At 37.5% G+C, this 19259-nt stretch overlaps 2 protein-coding genes across 2 annotated transcripts; both read left to right on the top strand.

Moving 5' to 3' along the window:
• il19l (interleukin 19 like) lies at positions 1-2554 on the top strand. The gene is made up of 6 exons (XM_065955513.1): positions 1-723; positions 868-1047; positions 1237-1299; positions 1468-1620; positions 1718-1780; positions 2162-2554. Exons 2-6 carry the CDS (start codon positions 892-894, stop codon positions 2246-2248), a joined length of 522 nt encoding a protein of 173 aa, XP_065811585.1. The 5' UTR covers positions 1-723; positions 868-891; the 3' UTR covers positions 2249-2554.
• Positions 2555-9249: 6695 nt separating this feature from the next.
• LOC109984226 (inter-alpha-trypsin inhibitor heavy chain H3-like) lies at positions 9250-17368 on the top strand. Its single transcript, XM_020634289.2, has 13 exons — positions 9250-9327; positions 13307-13467; positions 13580-13684; positions 14018-14180; positions 14281-14391; positions 14514-14642; positions 14796-14912; positions 15095-15263; positions 15362-15472; positions 15764-15945; positions 16058-16237; positions 16334-16452; positions 17128-17368. The coding sequence occupies exons 1-13, from the start codon at positions 9256-9258 to the stop codon at positions 17366-17368; spliced, it is 1860 nt and encodes a 619-aa protein (XP_020489945.2). The 5' UTR covers positions 9250-9255.
• Positions 17369-19259: the final 1891 nt, after the last annotated feature.

The following is a 19259-nucleotide window of genomic DNA, read 5'->3' as shown; positions in this document are numbered from 1 at the left end:
TCGCTAGACAAGCAGCCGAACAGGTCGGGTAGGTGTTCCCATCAGGACTTGACTGACAGCTTATAGCAATATCTCAAGGCAAGAGAGAGTTTCTCAAGCAAAATGAATATGAGGATTTAATTGGAGCATATATTGTAAATGAAAATGTAATAAACCTGCTGGAGCAGACACAGGTTTAAGTCCGAGGTCTAAGAGAACAGAAACACTTGGTGTTACTGTATTTGTGTAAAGCTCAACTATGCTGTAGATGACTTTAGTAGTTATGATCAACACATTTAAATATCATTACTCAATGATGCAATTACCTCTTCATAACGAGGAAGAATAATTCAACGCTGCAGAGGAATGACGACACACTACTACACGCATGAATGACTCATTTGTTAATTATCCCTTACATCACTGACTGAGGTGTTGCTCTACAGTGAGCACATCAGTCATCACAGAAAAGGAAATCAATCAGGTGTTGGAATATCTGCTAGAATTTCCTTTATTTTCAAACACTTCCTCCTCCTGTAAATCAAATTGATTGCATGAACACGTGTGCGTGTGTGTGTGTGTGTGTGTGTGTGTGTGTGTGTGCGTGTGTGCGTGTGTGTTTGTGTGTTGTTGTGTTGTGCCTTACCTGGTAAAATCCCCTACAGTCCACTATAAGAGGAGAGAGCATGGAGACACAGAAGCACATCTTTCCAAGGACTCTTCCTCAGGTTTATACAAACACAGGTGAGTGTACACACAGGTGATGCTGCTCTTATCTTATAGACTTTATAATGATAAGCAATATATATTAAAACCATGATTCATGATTACAAATATCCTAATTGGTGAACGTTGATTCTCTTTAACTTTGAACTTTGTGTCTGTTAGCTTTTTCACCAGACGACCACAGTGATGAAGATGCTTCTGGGCTGCTCTCTCTGCCTGCTTGTCCTCCTCGGCTGGATGAGTGGATATGTGGAGAGTGGCACTCTGCATCTGGACAGCTGCTCTGTCAGTGTTCACACACATGAACTACGCAAATATTACTCTGCAATAAGAACAAATGCGGTAAGTTGAACTTTGGCACAATCTTAATTTAATCAGAGGAATCAACAAATGTACCTGTCACATTTTACACGTAGGAGTAGATAAACACCGAAACTGAAGACAGTGAACATTGTTTATAAAAGTTTTCAGTGAATTGAAACGTGCCGAAAACTTGGGATAGACTTTTTTCTTTTGGACTTTGCCTTTCAGATAGAAGAAAACAGTGACATTGGAGTGAAACTCCTGGATAAAAAATTAATAAAGGATGTTCAGGTGAGTCCAGAGTGTTTGTTTTATACCATGTAGTGTTGGTTCCTTTCTCTTTTTTTTCTAATTTAAATTTCAATATTTCTCAGTCCTATTCCATGGATGGCTAAAGGTGTTATCACGAGTATAAGCTTATAATATCAGTGAGTGACCTCTATTTGTCTTTCTCTTCAGGAGGGACAGACATGTTGTTTCCTGCGTCTTGTGCTGCGTTTCTACGTTGAGAGAGTGTTCAGCAACTACGTCTCGTCTCAGCCAACACAGCAACGCTCCACCAGCGCTTTGGCCAACGCTTTTGTCAGCATCAGAAGAGACATACATAAATGTGTAAGTTAGATCAAAACATTTGAGACTTGGTTGTGCTTCAATTAAAAACCAGCAAAAGAACAACTATATAATATTGTTTTTTTTCTCATTCGTTCAGCACTGCCAATGTGCAGAAGAGACACAGAAAACCATCGACTCCCTGCATGCTGAGTTTGATAAGGTATGTCTCATTATCAAAGCAGCTCCTTAAAATCATTAATATCTCTACATTGTGTTCAGCTTCCACTACATTTGGTTTACAATTCACACAGTTCTATTTGGAAAATTGTATTATATTAAATAAAATCAGGCTTCACTCCTTGTTTTCTAAAAGCACAATCCCTCGTAACTTCATTAGTAAGAAATGGTTCTTTGGAGGTTATAGATAAATCAAATGATATGTTTTTGCTGAGTATCCTGAGAGGTGCAAACAAAGCAAATAACTGAATGGGCTTTAAATGTGACTTATCACTTCAAATGTAGCTTAAATTGACCACTAAAGGTTACAGGACTCTGTTGCGCATTATTAAATCACCTGTTCTTTCTTCCTTTCTCGGAGCAGCTGGTGATTGACTCGGCGGCCCAGAAGGCTATGGGAGAACTGGACACTGTGCTGGAGTGGCTGGAGGCCCAGAAAACACACGCATGATCAGGAGGAAGAAGAACCACAGCAGTCCCCGAAGTGTCTGCACCACTCTTACTGTTGTACAGTAAATGTTATTCTAGACCTGACAATACTTGTTGCTGGGTGAAGGTTAGAAATGTTTCTTAACCTCTGTTTCATTATGCATTTCTCTATTTTTTTACTTAAATTAACTTAATGTTTGTTACATGTGGACTGTTATTTGATACAATATTTATATCTAATATAAGAGAAATCTGTAAGTATTCATATTTATCAAAAATGTGAGATGCAAAGCTATCATATTTTTTTTTTTACCATAACTTAATTATTCAGACAAAAGTGATGTTTTCAATATCAATAAAGAAAAAAAAACCTACTCATTTGTCTCTTTTCAACATAAAGATGCAATATATACTGATAATGTTTTAGGTCTTTGTATGGGGTTCTTATTAGAGATGCATGGATACAAAAAAATTCAGTTCCAATCCGATTCAGATACATATAATAATAATAATAATAATAGTAATAATAGCTTTATTTATATAGCATCTTTAAAAACAAATGTTTACAAAGTGCTGTGACAGACAGAGCAAATACAGCAACACAACAACAGAACAAAGATCAACAGAGAGGGCAAAATTGTAAAAATGCAAATAACAGGAATAAGACAGATTCAACAGGCAGGTATGGAGAGGCAGTTCAACACAGTGATTAGTTTAAAATCAACCAGGAGAGAACAAAATTAAAATTGAGGGAGAGTGGTACGACATCACATCACAGGCTGTAAACACAGAATGAAGATAAAAAGAAAGGATAAACAGGACATTGGTTAAATGAATAAAGCAACAGAGAGCTAAAGAGTTAAACAATAAAAGAAGTAGGAATTTAAAAAGACTAAGAGCAGTAAAATGAATACAGGAAGGGATACATTTAAAGGCTAAAACATTTAAAGAAGAGAAAGAGAAAAAGTAACGACACAGATATTGATATTTTTTTAAATCATAATTCATAGTGTTATAGTTGTAAGTATTACATGTAAGGCTACACAAAGCTTTAGTACACCCAGCATTGAATTTCTTATTTAAAGAGCAAGAAAATAAATAAATGAAGATTCACAAAAATGTAAATCAATCCAAAGAAATGTATTTGAACTTTGTGCTGAGTTCACATACAAACAGGCAGTGGCAACACGTGTGAGGTTTTCAAATCAAATATTTTAAAACTGAAGTGCAATAATTGATTTTGACGCTGTCAGTCCAATAACCCATTTGTTAATCATGTCAATATACCCGATAACGATATTAAATTGGATCTGTCCCATCCCTAGTTGTTATGTCCAGCATCATCATCATTATTTACAGCAAGAGGACAATCATGGTTTGTTTTTAACTCCTCAACTAAGTTGACGTTTAACAGCGGCACATCAATGTTAATTATGTGATTATTAACTGTCTTTGTACTATTTTGTAACTTGTCTGTCGTCTTTTTAAAAAAAATTGCTACAAAAAGCTGAAACTATGAAAGGAAGCTGGCGTGCTCACTGTGTGTCGGGTAATGTTGAGTAAAACAAGGTGCGCTGTAGTAGGGACAAACAGCAGAAGAAACAACACTATCTCTGCTTTAGCAAGAATCTTGCAGCAGCATCTTCACTCAGCCACTCATCACACCTTAAATCACCCGACAAGCCGACTTTAATACAGAGCCATCCCACTCCATCATGTTTGTCTCAGTTCTATTAAGTTTTGTGACTGTACCAGTATGTTTAGCCAGTCAAAAAACAACTTCCTGTTTTACGGTGAACAATTTAACACACCCTTTGACGGCTACATAATATTTAGATACATTTTAATCTTTGACTTGTCAACAACCCGACCAATTTCTGAGTTCATCAGATGAAACACCTATGACGAGTTGGTTTAAGTGTGAAGCCTGTAAATTTCCATATTTTGAAATTCAATTAAAATGGTGGACTTCCTTTAGGTTTTTGCACATAGTCAGAGTAGACTTCAGTTTGTCTCAACACGGTGCATATGCCCATCAATTGTCATGCAGGTAGGTTAAACGCACATAACAACAAAAACATTGGCTTTTTGCAATGTTAAGAAGCTGTGATGAAAAAAAACTCAAAATTACACAAACTTGTCTGTGGTGAAGATCTTAGATGAACAGAAACATTTTTCATGTATTACCTGCCAGCAGACTATGTTTTCTAAATGTTAAAGTAATTTAAACAACTGTTGTTCTGTGTATATCATTCATGCCATACTTCTGACCGTGTAAACAACTTCAAGATCCAACCAACACAGCAGCCACAATCTACGCATCTGTCAGACCACCGACAAACAAACAAGCCTTTCTGATTCATTTCGCTGTCTAGGTCTGCTGTGCTCTTCCAGTCTTGCATCAGCAAGCATCCTTATGATCCAAATCCAGTAAAAGATTTAATCCAAACACAAAACATCCAAAAAGATCCATAATTTGATTTAAAACATCGGTTTTAGCTCTGCACTAGTTTATTCATTTTGACCTTTAGGAAGACACGACATTGGACCAATCATGACCTTCCATTCACCATTACTTGGCTACTATAGCCAATTTATCTTCCCTCAGTGGCGATGTGTTAGTTGAAAATAGTATAACAGCTGGACCAAACTACCACTCACTCTCATTGGACGAATCGCCACAGGTAAAATGAAAACCCTACCACAGATTAATGATTTATTCTCAATGCTCCCCATCACTCCCACTGACAAATGGTTTAAAACAATAGACTCATTATCATCACAATTTTACTGGAAAAACAAAAAAGCTAGAATTTTATTAAAAACATTACATCTGATCTTCAGAACGGCAATAAGAGTTATATTATGTTTAATAGGAATTTGACGTGGCGCGCTATTGCCATCAAGTGTTAGAATATCCATAAATATGTAACCTTCATAATTATACCTTTAGACGTGTTATAAAGCATACTCTTTGATATTAGCTATAGAAGGTGTTATTTAAAGACAGCAGTGTCTTTTCCTACTTTATTAATATGCCTTATTAAGAATGTTGACTGTATAACATGGTTTTGTTCACCTACAGGCTGGGATTGACTGAGGATGTTCCCAGATGGTGTGATTTTCATCTCAACATGAAGCCGATAGAAATGTTTGTCTAAATATATGACGTGAACCTACATCAACGTGGATCTGATAGAAATAATATCGAAATGAATGTATGGTGACATATATATGTTTAGATTCTTATTCTTAATCTTATTGAGTAAACTCGGTTTAGTTTAAACAAATCCTCCGGTCAGAGTCACTCGTGGGCAGCACCCCTCTTTGCCTGCAGACCCCCCTCCTCCCATCCAGGTGATAAGAGTTCACACTGAGCTCAGATCTTTAGTTCTTTTTAGTTTTGGTTTCTTGAAGTTTAGAGCTTCAGCTCTTGCTCGCTTCTCTTCGGTCCGAATCACTTCTTTTAAGTTTGTGCCGTAGAGACGAGTCTCTGCCGAACTTCATTTTTCACGCACAATTTTTGGAACATCAATTCTTTCTGGCTCAAGCAAGGTTTTTAAACTTTCTTCTCCAAAGTCTTTGATCTTCAATTTTGAACGCCAATTCCTTAATTTGGATTCATCAAGATGGCCATCCGGTTAATCTGAATTGGAAATCAACGTATCAAAAGACTCTTTAATATTTTTTCCTGTTGGATCCTCTTGGAGCTTCTGAGACGACGGCTGAACCGACGTACGATCTCCATCCCAGCTGAATACTCCGACCAAGGTGTCAAGAGCATCTAATCTGGCCCGTGGACCTCTCTGGGCCTGAAAAGAACTGCCTTCCAGAGACTGAAACGCGGGACCAGCCGGCGGAGTTCAATTGAACACATCTCACAGTAAGATCTCATTAATCTCATTACTAAATACACAATGTCACCATACATTATAATTGCATTATCCTGATCATAATAATCATATTCTTTATCTGTTTCATCTATACATTATTGTTTACCCCTTTTATATTAAATTTTACACATAATATTCAGGACTTTGTCTGTGTGTTTTCTTGTTTAACATTTCCAGAACTTACTTCTTTTAAGATATGAAACTGACTGATTAATTAATTAACTTAAACTATTAAAGTTATTTTCTTCCTTTAACAGGAAGTGGTGCCCCTTCTTAAATACGAGGTTAAATAAAGATATAACATCTTAGTAATTTAATTACGCTACATATCTCTACCGTCAACATACAACAAGCTCAATTTATCAAATGGGATAAGCTTATCAAGATTTTTATTAAAAAGTTAAAGACCGCCACATTTCAGCTAACTAAAGACAAAGGGGGAATAGCTCTTACGAATATAAAGGAATCTAGAAATGATTCAACAATGAGTCTAGGCTGAATGGGAAAGCGAGCTGAATGAGGATGTCCCCAAAGAAGATGTGGTTTGATATTTGGAAAACAATTAAAACTACGACATAATCACTGAGATGGAGAGAATTAATGTGGAAGAATCAAATGAGGTATTTCATCACACTTAAAATAAAGTTAAACAGATGAATGTTCATAATATATTCTGGAGATTATGCAACCACACAGAAAAAAAAAACGTACACATTTTCTGAAACTACTAGGATTAAATCTGGATGTGCGAGTATACATTCTGTTCTCAACAAAGTGTTTGGTAATGAAAGCCATTGTGTCTCCTTTTATACCTGGGATTATTGGAAAAAACTGTGCATTCAGGAGAATACTTGGTAAAGATTCTCCTCGCAGCTGGAAAGGAGACCAAATATAAGAACTGGCTTAAGACTGATGATCCAAACCACAAAACAATGACGGTACATCATAAACCGTTTTCACATATGCACTCTGGATAATATCTAGATATTTACAGGAGGACTTCTCCAGAGATTCTCCCGACCTAGCCGTTCACATATGCTCCTCACAGCGCGGGACTTTCCCTGTCAGAGGGGGGGGGGACTATCCCTGTCAGAGGGGAGGGGGGGAGACTATCCCTGTCAGAGGGGAGACTATCCCTGTCAGAGGGGAGGGGGCGGGGGGATTTCCTGAGGTAAGACGTGACGTAAATAAACAACGCGGAAGTAGAGGCCGTAGCAACAGAGTCCGCTACACAACGTTATAATGAGAATATTTACCTCTAATCAATGCTATGTGTAGTTCAATGGAATGACAACATCCACAAAAGAGAGGAGAACAACATACTGACGAACAGAAAACAGAATGCAGCTGTTTAATTACGTAGATCACAGTGGTCGCGTTCAGACACTATATATATACAGTCACTGTCACTGTATATAAACGGTCACTGTATATAAACGTCATTCTCTTTCTATTGGCTCGAGTTGAAATCTCCGGAGTATATTCGGCCGCGTTCAGACATCAGCTCACTCGGATTTTCTGCAGAAAAAATACTAGGGGTCTGGCCGGATAAACTCCGGGTAAAGACCGTGCAAAAAGTTCGGCTGTTTGCGTTCACACATAGCCTAAATCTCCGGGTAGCCAAATCTCCGGAGTTTTTCAGGAGATTTCTGTATGTGTGAAAAGGATTTTAGATGATGACCTTGTGACAGAAAAGCTAACCTAAAGGTTGAAAATGAAGGATGTGTATTTTGAAAAAAGGCTGGACAAAAATTTGAACAAAAAAAAAACCACATAAGCAATAAATGCTGTGTACAAAAATGAAATTCTCATCCACTTTACAGGCTTTATGTATATGTCAGACTTTTTTCCGCCTCTTCCAAACCTTACCTTGAACCAGAGTCTTGATCATTATTGAACGTTTAAAACTTTACATGGAATTATTTTTATTATATGTACCACAATGTTTAAGTTAAAATAAAATATAAAAGTAAAAAGTATATTTTTGGAAAGGACTCTAAAAAGTTGTAAAACATTCCCCTGCATTTTCTGATGTAAGGAAAAAGAAAGAAGCTTTCAGTGTTGACTCATAGGACAGATCCCAATTTTGCATTAGTCAGTGATATGCAGCCGCAGCAGCTTTCACAATGGCATCATCAAGTTCTTGAAAAAAGGGAAGAGAAGGCATGGTGTATATTTTGTCTTACGAGGAAACATTCCCTTTATGAAGCAGCTAAAAACCTCAAATCTCTTTAGATGGTGGAATGAAACTGTCTCAAGTATCTCTATGTGGAGAAACTTACATGAAATTCTCAAATATTTGAGTGTCAGATGTGTGCATTATGTGTGCATGTGTTGATTGTTCAGTTTGTTGCAGGTATCTGGCAGCACTTTGGACGAGCCGCAGTCAATCTGTTTGTATCGCAGGAATCTACCCACTGTCCCCTGTTCTTCTCGCTAGGGAAAGACAGTCCTCCTTTGGGAGTGGACGCCATTGCTCACCCATGGCTAAAGGCCCTACTTTAGGCTTTCCCCCCTTTCATGCTCCTTCCACCTCTCCTGCAGAGAGAGAGAATGGAGGAAATGAGGCTTGTTCTCGTGGCTCCATCAACGAGGGCGCTCTATGGTCACAGATGGAGGGTCTTTATGACATGTTGCATCAGGTAGATCCTCTGGCATGCTCAGCCCCAGAGATTCTGCAGTTTTTGCAGAAGCTCATGGATGCGGTGAAGTCACCCTCCACCCTAAGAGGTGCAGCTGAATCCAGCATTTCTCCCCAAAAGTGTCAGTTTTAATTTTTCCTTGTCTGTCAGCCTGACGTGGCTGTTCGGAGTGGAAACCTTTCAGACTGACTGGCCTTGGTAGCGTCTCATGCTTTGGCATTAGGTAGCAGTAACTTTTTTTTTTGCTTGACACCATGGCATTGAATTCATTTATTTATTTAACTGAACTTTTTAATTTTGGTTAGTTATGTGTGTGATTCCCGGCAGTATGCGATGTGTTCACGTGGGCGGGAGTGTGTTTCTGTGGGTGGGTGTGTGTACCAGTGAGAGAGAGAAAAAAGAGCTTGACACAAATATTTACACATGCTGTCCTTGTCAGTCAGAGTTTAAAAGGCCATTTCAGCTGTCTTACTTACACTCTTGTAAGCCCCATCATGGCAAGAGCTGTGGTGCAAGTAAGCCTCTTTGGGCTGCTGCTGGCTTTGGTAACCACACTACCAAACAAGGTAAGACACTTATATTACCTATAGTGTAAAAGAGCTGCATAGAAACTAAACAATTCAATCCAACCAATGAATTAATACATTTCAGAGGCTTTGGTGTTCTTATTTTTCTGTATGTTACACCCATAGACTGTAAATATTACTGGACGAACCCTGACCCGTCTGTGACATAGGCAGAAAATGAGTCCAATCGACGGCCGCATCCATATTGGATTTGCAGTCTCAACCTAACTTCGGATCAACCTAGCGACAGCAGTAAGGCGGGACCGGCGGGACTTAACTCCGCCCATTCAGCTCGACGTTAGCAGTCCACTTGACAACATAGCTAACAGCTAGGCTGCTATCATCCTCTATTCCTGCTCATCCTGAGAAAACTCTACAAACAGTAAGTTAACATTTAACTTTTATACAACACAGTTAAAACTAATTATATTCAACACAAATATTTAATTAAAGTCTTAAAACTACACTTTTTTAAATATACAATTATGTTTATGAGTTATTTGTTAGAGAAGTTAGACTTTGTCAGTGTTAGCAGAGAAATACATTAACAAAGTTTTATCCATAAACTGTAAATAAATATGAGACATCCAGAAGAAATCAATATTACAAAGCATACAGTTCATGTTACTGTTCTGACAAAAAGAGGAATGTCTGTGTTTTATATTTACTGATGTCAACAGCGATGAGGTGAACATGACAACTGAAAAATAATGATTTAGTATTTATTATAAGACATTTGTTTTCTATAGAACCTGTGAAGTCATGGAGTCTGTGGACAGTGTCAGCTTCACACCAAAAACTTTAAGTATTAGAAAAAATAGTATTTAAGACTGGCATCTATTATTATGAGTTGCAGCTACCTTGTTCAATATTATTCCTTCAGATGTGGCTCATAACAAAAAAACAGCCTGAGCTGTCACATGTAGTTAACTGTACAGTTTGTCTTGTCTGAGGCATTAATTGAACATCTTTGTATTTCTCCTATCGACACAGTGTGGATTATTGGTGACTTGTCCGTCGAGGTGCCCAGAGAGCTGCAGAGACAGAGGAAGAAACCTGAGCCTCAACAACATCTGCATTTGTTGGTTCTTCTGAGGTGGACTTCAGTTGCTTCTCTTCAACAGCTCGCTGTGAGGGAGGTCTCCCCCGGATGGCCTGAGTGATGTCACCCACAGGCTGAGAGCTGGAGCTGAGGCGGGTTTTAAGCCTTTTGACAAACCGTTACACCGCGCCCACCTGTCAAGCTGGTCAGCTACACGCCTTATTGTGAATAACTCTTATCCTTCATCAAAACATTCACCCCCCCCCCCCCTGTACAGTGTGTGTCCATCGAGACATGAGCTAATCACACCTATTTGTTTGTTTTGTACCAAGCTGTAAACATGTTCATCTCTGCTGTAAAAACAGACTTTTTTTAATGTTGTTTATCAGATTAAATAAATATTTCTATATAAATGCACTCTTTTATGTCTACTTATGAGTATACATTTCAGATTAATGCTCAACTCAATAGCTTAGGGAAGGAAGTCTACTTTTACACAACTTCTTACTCTTTTGATAAATACTAATGTAGTTCATTTCTGAAAGTGGGATGGAACAGAGTCATTGCAAAAATTTGCCCTTAAACACAGCCCCATTCTTAAATCAAGATACGTGGAGAGTAAATAAGATCAATAACTGGTGAATAAAAACACAGTTAAAAATGATTTAGAAATGTAGTCTTCCCTGATCAATATTACATAATATCAACTTCTCCCATCTAAACTGGACAAAGGGTTTTAAAATGGGAAGAAAATAGTTTGATTGCAAGTTGTTTGGAGGAGATCTAGTTTTATTTGAACAGCATGAATACAGTCTTCCAAGGTGCAAACCCTCCTCTTCCTCCTGAAGCCTGTGGAGCTCCTTCATGTACTGCTGTCTTATCTGCTGGCCATCTTCTCTCAGCAGAACTTCGACTGTTGAAAAGTCATTCAGAAGAAGCTCGAGCATGTGACATGGATCCAGGAGAACATGGACTTTTAGTGAGGGGTCTTCAGGATGACAAAGAAAGAGAGAAAATATCAGTTATTCATTAAATCATTTTGTTTGTTCTCATCTATTTTTCTGTATTCATCTGTGTGTAAGAACACATTTATAAATTCAACAGTGTACTACCCAGACAACAAAGGTACAGTATTCAGGTAATCAACATCTATTCAAAGTTAAGAAGATAAACATTATTGTAATCATCATCTCTCACTCACACAATGATATTCCACATTAAATTGTCTCAGATTTTGTGAGGAAAAATTAAGCAGTTTATTGTGGATAGTACTTCATCTTAACATGAAACAAATACAACCTGAATTATTTAAATCATTAACAGGTCCCAACTCTCTGTGCTTTAGTACAGAACATACAGTAACTCATTTATTATTAACATGAGCTCAGTACATGGCTGTATTCTTCAAACTATTTCTTATACTTTATATCTATGTGCTTTAAATCTTATTTTCATTCCACATGTTATTTATATTTTATATTTCTACAGCTATATTCTGTGTATGAGTTCAGTGAAAATTAATATGGTTATTAATATAGTTCTTAATGGTTACAGATGCTCTTACAAAGTGAAGTTTTTTAAAGTTGTTAACAGTTTGCTCAAATCTTAAGACAGCACATTAGGTTCAGTTCAGTTTATGTTACTGACGGATAATTACTACACAAAGTTTGTTTTTTAATGTCCACATTTACGTGGAGTATAACATTCATCATAACATCAGATAACCACCGAGGTGAACCTTTAGCTTCTAACATCACACAAACTCATTATTTTCAACAACAACATCTTAACAACAAACATTTCTAAACCATTGTAAATAATGTAAATAATGTAAATAATGAGCTACACAGTTAGCCGACTGGTTTACAAGCTAATGCTAAACAAGCTAGGTCCGTAAATATAAACACATGAGTAAGCAGTAAATATAACACTACTATATCACTTACCGAAGAAAACTGAAGCATCAACTTGTTGGATGGTCTGTTAACCGCACAGCAAGCCATGTATGTTGTCAGATATGTGTTAAAAAACTCTCCAAACGAAGTAAGAAAGAGGAGAAATCAGACGGATCAAGCAGTTAGCCTCCTGACCTGCTGACCTGACAGACAGCTGCAGCGCGCAGAGCTGTCAATCAAATCTGACACAACCAAATATGGGCATAGTCGTTTTCCTTAATAGAATAAAATCCGATGAGTTATAAAAAAATTCACCCCCCCCCCCACAGTGTGAGGAGAAGGGGCCGTCAACGTATCAGATATATCTCGTTTTTTGAACCAGGCTGTAAACATGTTGATTCCTGTGGTAAAAACGGGCTTTTTTGGCTGTGGGCTTATGGCACTTCCGGCGCTTCTGCAGCCAGCCTCAAGCGGAACCTCGAGGAACTGCAGTTTTTTGTACTTCCGCATAGGCTTCATTTTTCGAGACCGGAGGTTGCCCCTTGGTTACACCACACTAAACTTTGTCCTGATAAATGCCTAAAGGCTCAATAACTTGAGTGTTGCTTCATGTTTGTGTGTTTCTGACTTGACATTTAGTAAGGTTTGGCAACTATGCTAAAAGGAATTGTTGAAAGTTGACATTTAAAAGTTCCGATAAGTTACAAAAATGTGTTTCTGTTTGTTTGTGTGTGTGTGCGTGTGTGTGAATATGTTTACACAGTCACATTATGGGGTCTAATCCCCCTTTTTAAGGACATAAAAATGGCCCCATGATGTTAATCATTAAGTAAGACCTAACGGATAAAGGAAGTGTGCCATGTGAATCTACTAGATGGAAAAAAATAACTGGGTGTTTCAGCATTTAAACCAATAACATTTTACTAATGCCATCTGCCTTTGCTTAACATCATCATCTGATCTTTGGTTAGTTGGTCCTCGGCCAGAGAGATTAAACAAGCCAATTACTTGATTGTGAAATGGGCCTCCTGTATTTGCTCAGGATGACTGGGACATCTACAGCTTTCACATCAACTCAACAGTGAGCAGTTGTTATGCAACCACAGTCATCACAAGCCGTGTGGCCAATCGAATGGACGAGTCAAAGGAAATAGAATTTCAAGTCCGGATTCCCAAGAATGCCTTTATCAGTAAATTCAGAATGTGTGTACATAATGACTAATTCATTGACAATAAATGTAAACATTTAATCATGAAATAAATCATGGGTCATTATTAATATTTATACCAAAATAAGCTTGTCCTCGGTCTTCAGGTTTATAGATGGCCAGGCATACGATGGGGTTGTGAAATCTAAGGAGGCGGCTAAGCAGCAGTACACTGATGCTGTGTCACAAGGCCAGAGCGCTGGGATTGTCAGGTACATGGATCAATAGACTGATACAGTATATTGCCAGGTCTTCTGTAAATGATTTCTAGATTATATATCCTATAAGATCTTGTGTGTCCTTTTGATTAGAGAGGAACGAAGTGAAAAATATTCTTGAAAGTATAAAAAATGTAATTTTTCTGACTTTTCTTAGATGTGTAATTTGATGTTAAAATCCTTCAAGTTAAACAATCCAAGAAGAATAAAATAAAATAATTGTAATTGCTTCCATGGGCTTTACTCCTGATGAAGGGTCAGATGTACGAACTGTTTTAATTTAAGGGACCCACTACTTTAATGCCACGATAATCCTCCCTGTAAAAGTTCTGTAGGGAGGACTCTCGAAGAATTCAAGACCTCTGTGAATGTAGCAGCCCACAAAAAGGTCACTTTTGAACTTACATATGAGGAACTACTGAAACGCAAACTGGGCAAGTACGAGCTGCAAATCCACGCCCGACCAATGCAGCCTGTAAAAGACTTTAAGGTTTGAACATTCTGTTGGTATTTTATTCATGGATGAACCAGGAAAACAATACTTGAGTGATAACATCTCCATAACTATGTCATTTATTTCTTTAAATCAGGTTGATGTGTACATACATGAGAAAGCTAGAATCAATATCATGGAGGTTAAAGGTGGACTAAGCACCAATGCCATGGCTAATGCCATCACCAAAACACATTCAGACACACAGGTAGTAGTCTGATCTTTGTTCAACCCATTGCCCCCAATGGTTTTCTGATGGTATTTGACATTTATTCTGGCCTATTTCTCAGCCTGTCAAGGGTGTATAAATCAAAATTTTCCTGTTACCAGGCATGGGTGTATTTCTACCCAACTGAGGACCAACAAAAGACGTGTGACCGCTGTGGAGAGCAAGGTATGAATGGAGATCTGGTTATTGTTTATGACGTCAACAGGGACACCTCATTTGGAGACATCAAGGTACAGCAAGAGTCCTATCTTTTTTTTGAAGAATTTTGACTTTTAATAAAAATGTTAGCAGCATCTCATAGGTAACAGCTACATGGCAGTTTTGCCTTTGCCTTACCAACAATCTTTTCTAACCAGCCAGAATTTCATCTTACTCTTCTTTAGAAGTCATCAGGGTACTTCGTTCATCACTTTGCTCCATCTAATCTTGCCCGAATACCAAAAAATGTGGCCTTCGTTATTGATCAAAGTGGTTCAATGCATGGCAGAAAAATACAACAGGTACAGTTTATGAGAGTGTGATTTTGTGACAAATTGCCACAAGAACTTTGAGGCATTTTTTAATTTTCAGCCTGTGGCATTTAATATACTGACTATGATTGAAGATCAAACAACACAAATAAACATTAAAAGTCTTCTGAGATGAACAAAAGCTGTAATGTTTGAATGTTGTTTTTAACCAGACCCGAACTGCATTGATTCATATCTTGAATGACCTGGCAGAAGAAGACCGCTTTGGTCTGATCACTTTTGATGGCTCCATTTTTCACTGGAAACGAGAACTTACTCAGGCTACGGAAGAAAACCTGGCTAGTGCCAAAACCTTTGCACAGCAGATTCGAGATAGAGGAGGTGAGGTTTTTTTGTAGGGAAAATACTTTTTTATGGGACAGTCACATTTGACAGCAGAATGTTAGCGTTGAAGCATTTTTGTTGTCGCTCTATTTCAGCCACGGACATTAACCAAGCAGTTTTAGAAGGAGCACGAATGCTGAATGCAAATCTCAGAGAAGGCTCAGCATCTATTCTCATACTGCTCACAGATGGAGACCCAACCTCAGGTTATAATGAAAAAAAACATGCATGTCAGATATATGCATTGGTTAAGAGCGCACTAAAAATACTATCTTACATTTTTAAGCTGACAATCAACGGCTTGACATCTTCTTTCTGCTGGTTAAACCCCATACTTGTGTGACTTGTGTTTATTACAGTGTGATGTTCATAATAACAACTGCATTCTGTGATGACACCATTATGAGCTCATCACAGATTAGTGGTTGGTTTTACTGTCGAAGGGAAATTGAGTTCAGTTTTAATCGTCAAACTTCATATTGATCTTCTGTTTGCAGGGGTGACAAATCTGGAAGTAATTCAGTCAAATGTAAGAAAGGCTATTGCAGGTGAATTCCCTCTCTACTGCCTCGGTTTTGGTTTTGATGTCAATTTTGAGTTCCTTGAAAAGATGTCACTGCAGAACAACGGTGTGGCTCAACGGATTTATGAAGACTCTGATGCTGAGTTACAACTCAAGGTAATTTAAATCACTTCCCTCACACTATAAATAATTGTTACATTTCAATGGAAAAACTGCTCTTACTCTGCTGTGGAAAAACTAGACATTAAACCAAACTGTATGTCAACAGGGTTTCTATGAAGAGGTGGCAACTCCTTTGTTAACAGATGTGACAATGGTTTATGAGGGTGGGATTAATCTAACCCAGACTAACTTCAGCCAGTATTATAATGGCTCTGAGATTGTTGTGGCAGGTCAGATCAGTGACAACGACATCGGAACCTTCACTCCACAAGTTGTGGCTGTTTCGGTAAGGACAAATCCACACTCACATGAGCTTTCAATTTCTTAGCGCTATGTAAAATTTAAAAATAAATGACATCTGAATGTATTTGTTCAATAACAGAGAAATGGAAGGGTGGTGTTTCCTGGAACAAATGTTACAGTGGAGTCAGCCGATGTGTCTGAGAGTAACATCCAGAGGGTTTGGGCCTACCTCACAGTAAAACAGCTTCTAGAGAAAGAGTGAGTGTGATGTCCAACATCTTTTAAAAATATATATTTATTTTTGAAATAAATATATATTTATCCATTATTTTCAACAACTGTTTTTTTGGAGGGCTACAACCCCCTTCATATTTTGATTTGATTAATTAAATGCAAACTCTGTTTTCTACATAATGAAACATGATTTTATTAATTAGCTGTCACTCATTCAACCATTACCTATGCCCTTGGGACTGTTTACTAATCAGTCAAGCCTTTTGTTTTTACAGGACAGGTAAGAAGATTTACATTTCCAAAGTTTAAAGTGTAATTTTAAAAATAGTTCTTACACTTTAGCCATAGAAGCCAAACAAAAGTAAATATACACGATTGACAACTTTAATTTGGTGGCAAATATCTTTACTGTCCCTTACAGAATTTACCAGGCATGTAGTAGCCTGCAGGCTTATGGCTATTTCAAACCTTGCAGGGCAATTGACTGTTCAGCAGCTTAAATGCAAGAGCTTTGCATACAAAAGCAAAACGTAGAAAAACGTATTTCACTGGATGTGGAAGTGGAATACAGTGTTTGTAAAATGTTAAAGAAGAAGTATATGTTGGGTGTTCTGGGTGGTAAAACGATACTGGTGACTGGAAATCCCCAGCATCTTTCTTCTTCTTCTTAATTTCAAACATACACAACTTGTGCCACAGACTGCGGTTATCTGGACCTGAGAAGGAGAACGCTAAGAAAGAGGCCTTGGAGCTGTCGCTGAAATACAGCTTTGTGACCCCACTCACATCCATGGTGGTCACCAAGCCTCCTGGGGAGAGCTCAGATGTGCTCCATAAACCCAAGGAAGGTGAAGCACCTCAGACCCCAACCTCTAATGCGGGGCATTACGTACCCATGACTCTTCCAGGTAGTTCTACCAGGTCTTATGGTGGTGAGTAACACAAATGTGAACGAAACAGCAAACACAGTGCAAAAACTGAACAGTTCAACATTTGTTTTCAACATTTGTCTCTTATCAGGGTAGGTAAAGCTGCATAAAGGTAGGACATAAGTGTGTGATTTGACATCAGGTGGGGAAATGACACAGAATGAAAACAGTAAATTATTTGTATAGATATAATTTCAAATGTAAGAGAGGATTTCACCCAAAAAAATTATGTAACACAGTTAACTAATCGACAATGAATAAAAACTATTAACTAAATAACTTATTATTAATTCACAGTTTTCAATTAAATATTTGAAACAAGTGCTTTTTAGCAAATAAACAATTCTAATGCCAGGCTTTGTAATTAATCAATCGCAAATTTAAACACCAACTGGTGATGTCTACCTTTATAATGTAATTGTACTCTATTCTTCTTTTAATTAAGTTCTCACTTAAATGCTCCCTTTATTCTCCTAAACGTTATCTAAAATTTGATTACCTTACCAACCTCCATCTCCACATACACATACATGCTAGCTGAGGAGGATTATTGTTTATTACATATTGAATAGATCATAAAGAACATGATGTTTATATGGGGTAGCTTTGGCTCAGCGGTAGAGTCGGTCATCTCTCAACAGGAAGGTCAGGGGGTCAATCCCCAGCTCCTGCAGTCAAATTTCAAAGTGTCCTTGGACAAGACACCTAACTCCATTGTGCCCACTGTATGAATGAGATTAGTTAATACACACTGAAGTCTCTGCCTTCAGTGTGTCAATGTGGTGTGAATAGGTGAATGTGACATGAGCTGTAAAAAGTACATTGAGCAGTCACAAGACTAGAAAAACGCTACACAAGTTAAAGTCCTTTTCACATTTTACATGTCACTGATCATACACCACAGTTTAGTAAAAAGGAAACACATTCCTGCAAATTTTATTGGCCTTTAGTTTCGATTATTTTGTCGAACTGAAGCTAATCAACTAATCCGATTAAAGAAGTTTATGAATTAACTTTTAATAAAGATGAACAAGGAAAAAAGAAAACAGTGAATATGTAGAAGTTATCAGAAGTTAGAAAAAACCAACAAAAATAGGCTAATGCAGAAAGTCTACCTGTTATGCAATAATTCTCACATTATTAACAATATGCAATTTATTGTGATTAATTAATGTAACAGTGCTTCTTGGATGAGGTTGATTATCCTAGGTTGGCTTGCCGTTAACTATAACACTAAACATACTTAATTAAATATATCGTCGGGTGTGGGTAAGTAAAAGCACGGGGACAACTTCTGCTGTGAGTCTCGCATACTTAAATGTCTGTCCGTAACAAAGCATGACATATCCAGACTGCACAACAACAATAGCGACACCTTACTTGTCTTAAAGCAATATCACTCCTCCAACCGTAACCATGGGTAACCTTAAAGGCAAAGTTCATCATATCAAACAGATATTCTTGCAAAGTACAAAATGTAAATATAAATGGAATTAGCATTAAATCAAATAATGTATAATATCTCAACCTGAGAAAATAAAGATCTTTAAAATAAAACTTCACAAAAATAAATCTCATCTCCATTTTACATTATTTAAAATCCTGTAAATAATCATTTTATGTTTTTAATCATGTCAGCACAAATGCTGTTTTCATTGTGTAGCAAGGCAAGTTTTAGACTTTCACCCAAAATGCTTCTAAACAATCTGTGCCAATTACAAGTTCAGGCGTTGAGTTACAGATGTAGTAGACCAGTGGTCACCAACCTTTTTAAACCCAAGATCCCTGACCTCAGCTTTGGTGAAAGGTAAGCTCTACCTATTGAGGAAAAAAAGACAGCCCAGATTGTACTTCCAACTTGAGGCCTTTTATTTAAACTAATTGTATTTGAATTACATGAAA

This window comes from Labrus bergylta, chromosome 5, assembly GCF_963930695.1.
Source record: "Labrus bergylta chromosome 5, fLabBer1.1, whole genome shotgun sequence".
In the NCBI taxonomy this organism is placed as follows: Eukaryota; Metazoa; Chordata; class Actinopteri; order Labriformes; family Labridae; genus Labrus; species Labrus bergylta.
The sequence above is the reverse complement of the archived record's forward strand: the minus strand, read 5'-3'. Positions and strand labels throughout refer to the sequence as shown.

Coding starts and splice junctions, on each gene's coding strand:
- LOC109984226 (XM_020634289.2), top strand. CDS start 9,256: ATGGCAAGAGCTGTGGTGCAAGTAAGCCTCTTTGGGCTGCTGCTGGCT. Junction 15,264..15,361: donor GCAGATTCGAGATAGAGGAG/GTGAGGTTTTTT, acceptor GCTCTATTTCAG/CCACGGACATTAACCAAGCA. Junction 16,238..16,333: donor CACAAGTTGTGGCTGTTTCG/GTAAGGACAAAT, acceptor GTTCAATAACAG/AGAAATGGAAGGGTGGTGTT.
- il19l (XM_065955513.1), top strand. CDS start 892: ATGAAGATGCTTCTGGGCTGCTCTCTCTGCCTGCTTGTCCTCCTCGGC. Junction 1,048..1,236: donor CTGCAATAAGAACAAATGCG/GTAAGTTGAACT, acceptor TTTGCCTTTCAG/ATAGAAGAAAACAGTGACAT. Junction 1,781..2,161: donor TGCATGCTGAGTTTGATAAG/GTATGTCTCATT, acceptor TTCTCGGAGCAG/CTGGTGATTGACTCGGCGGC.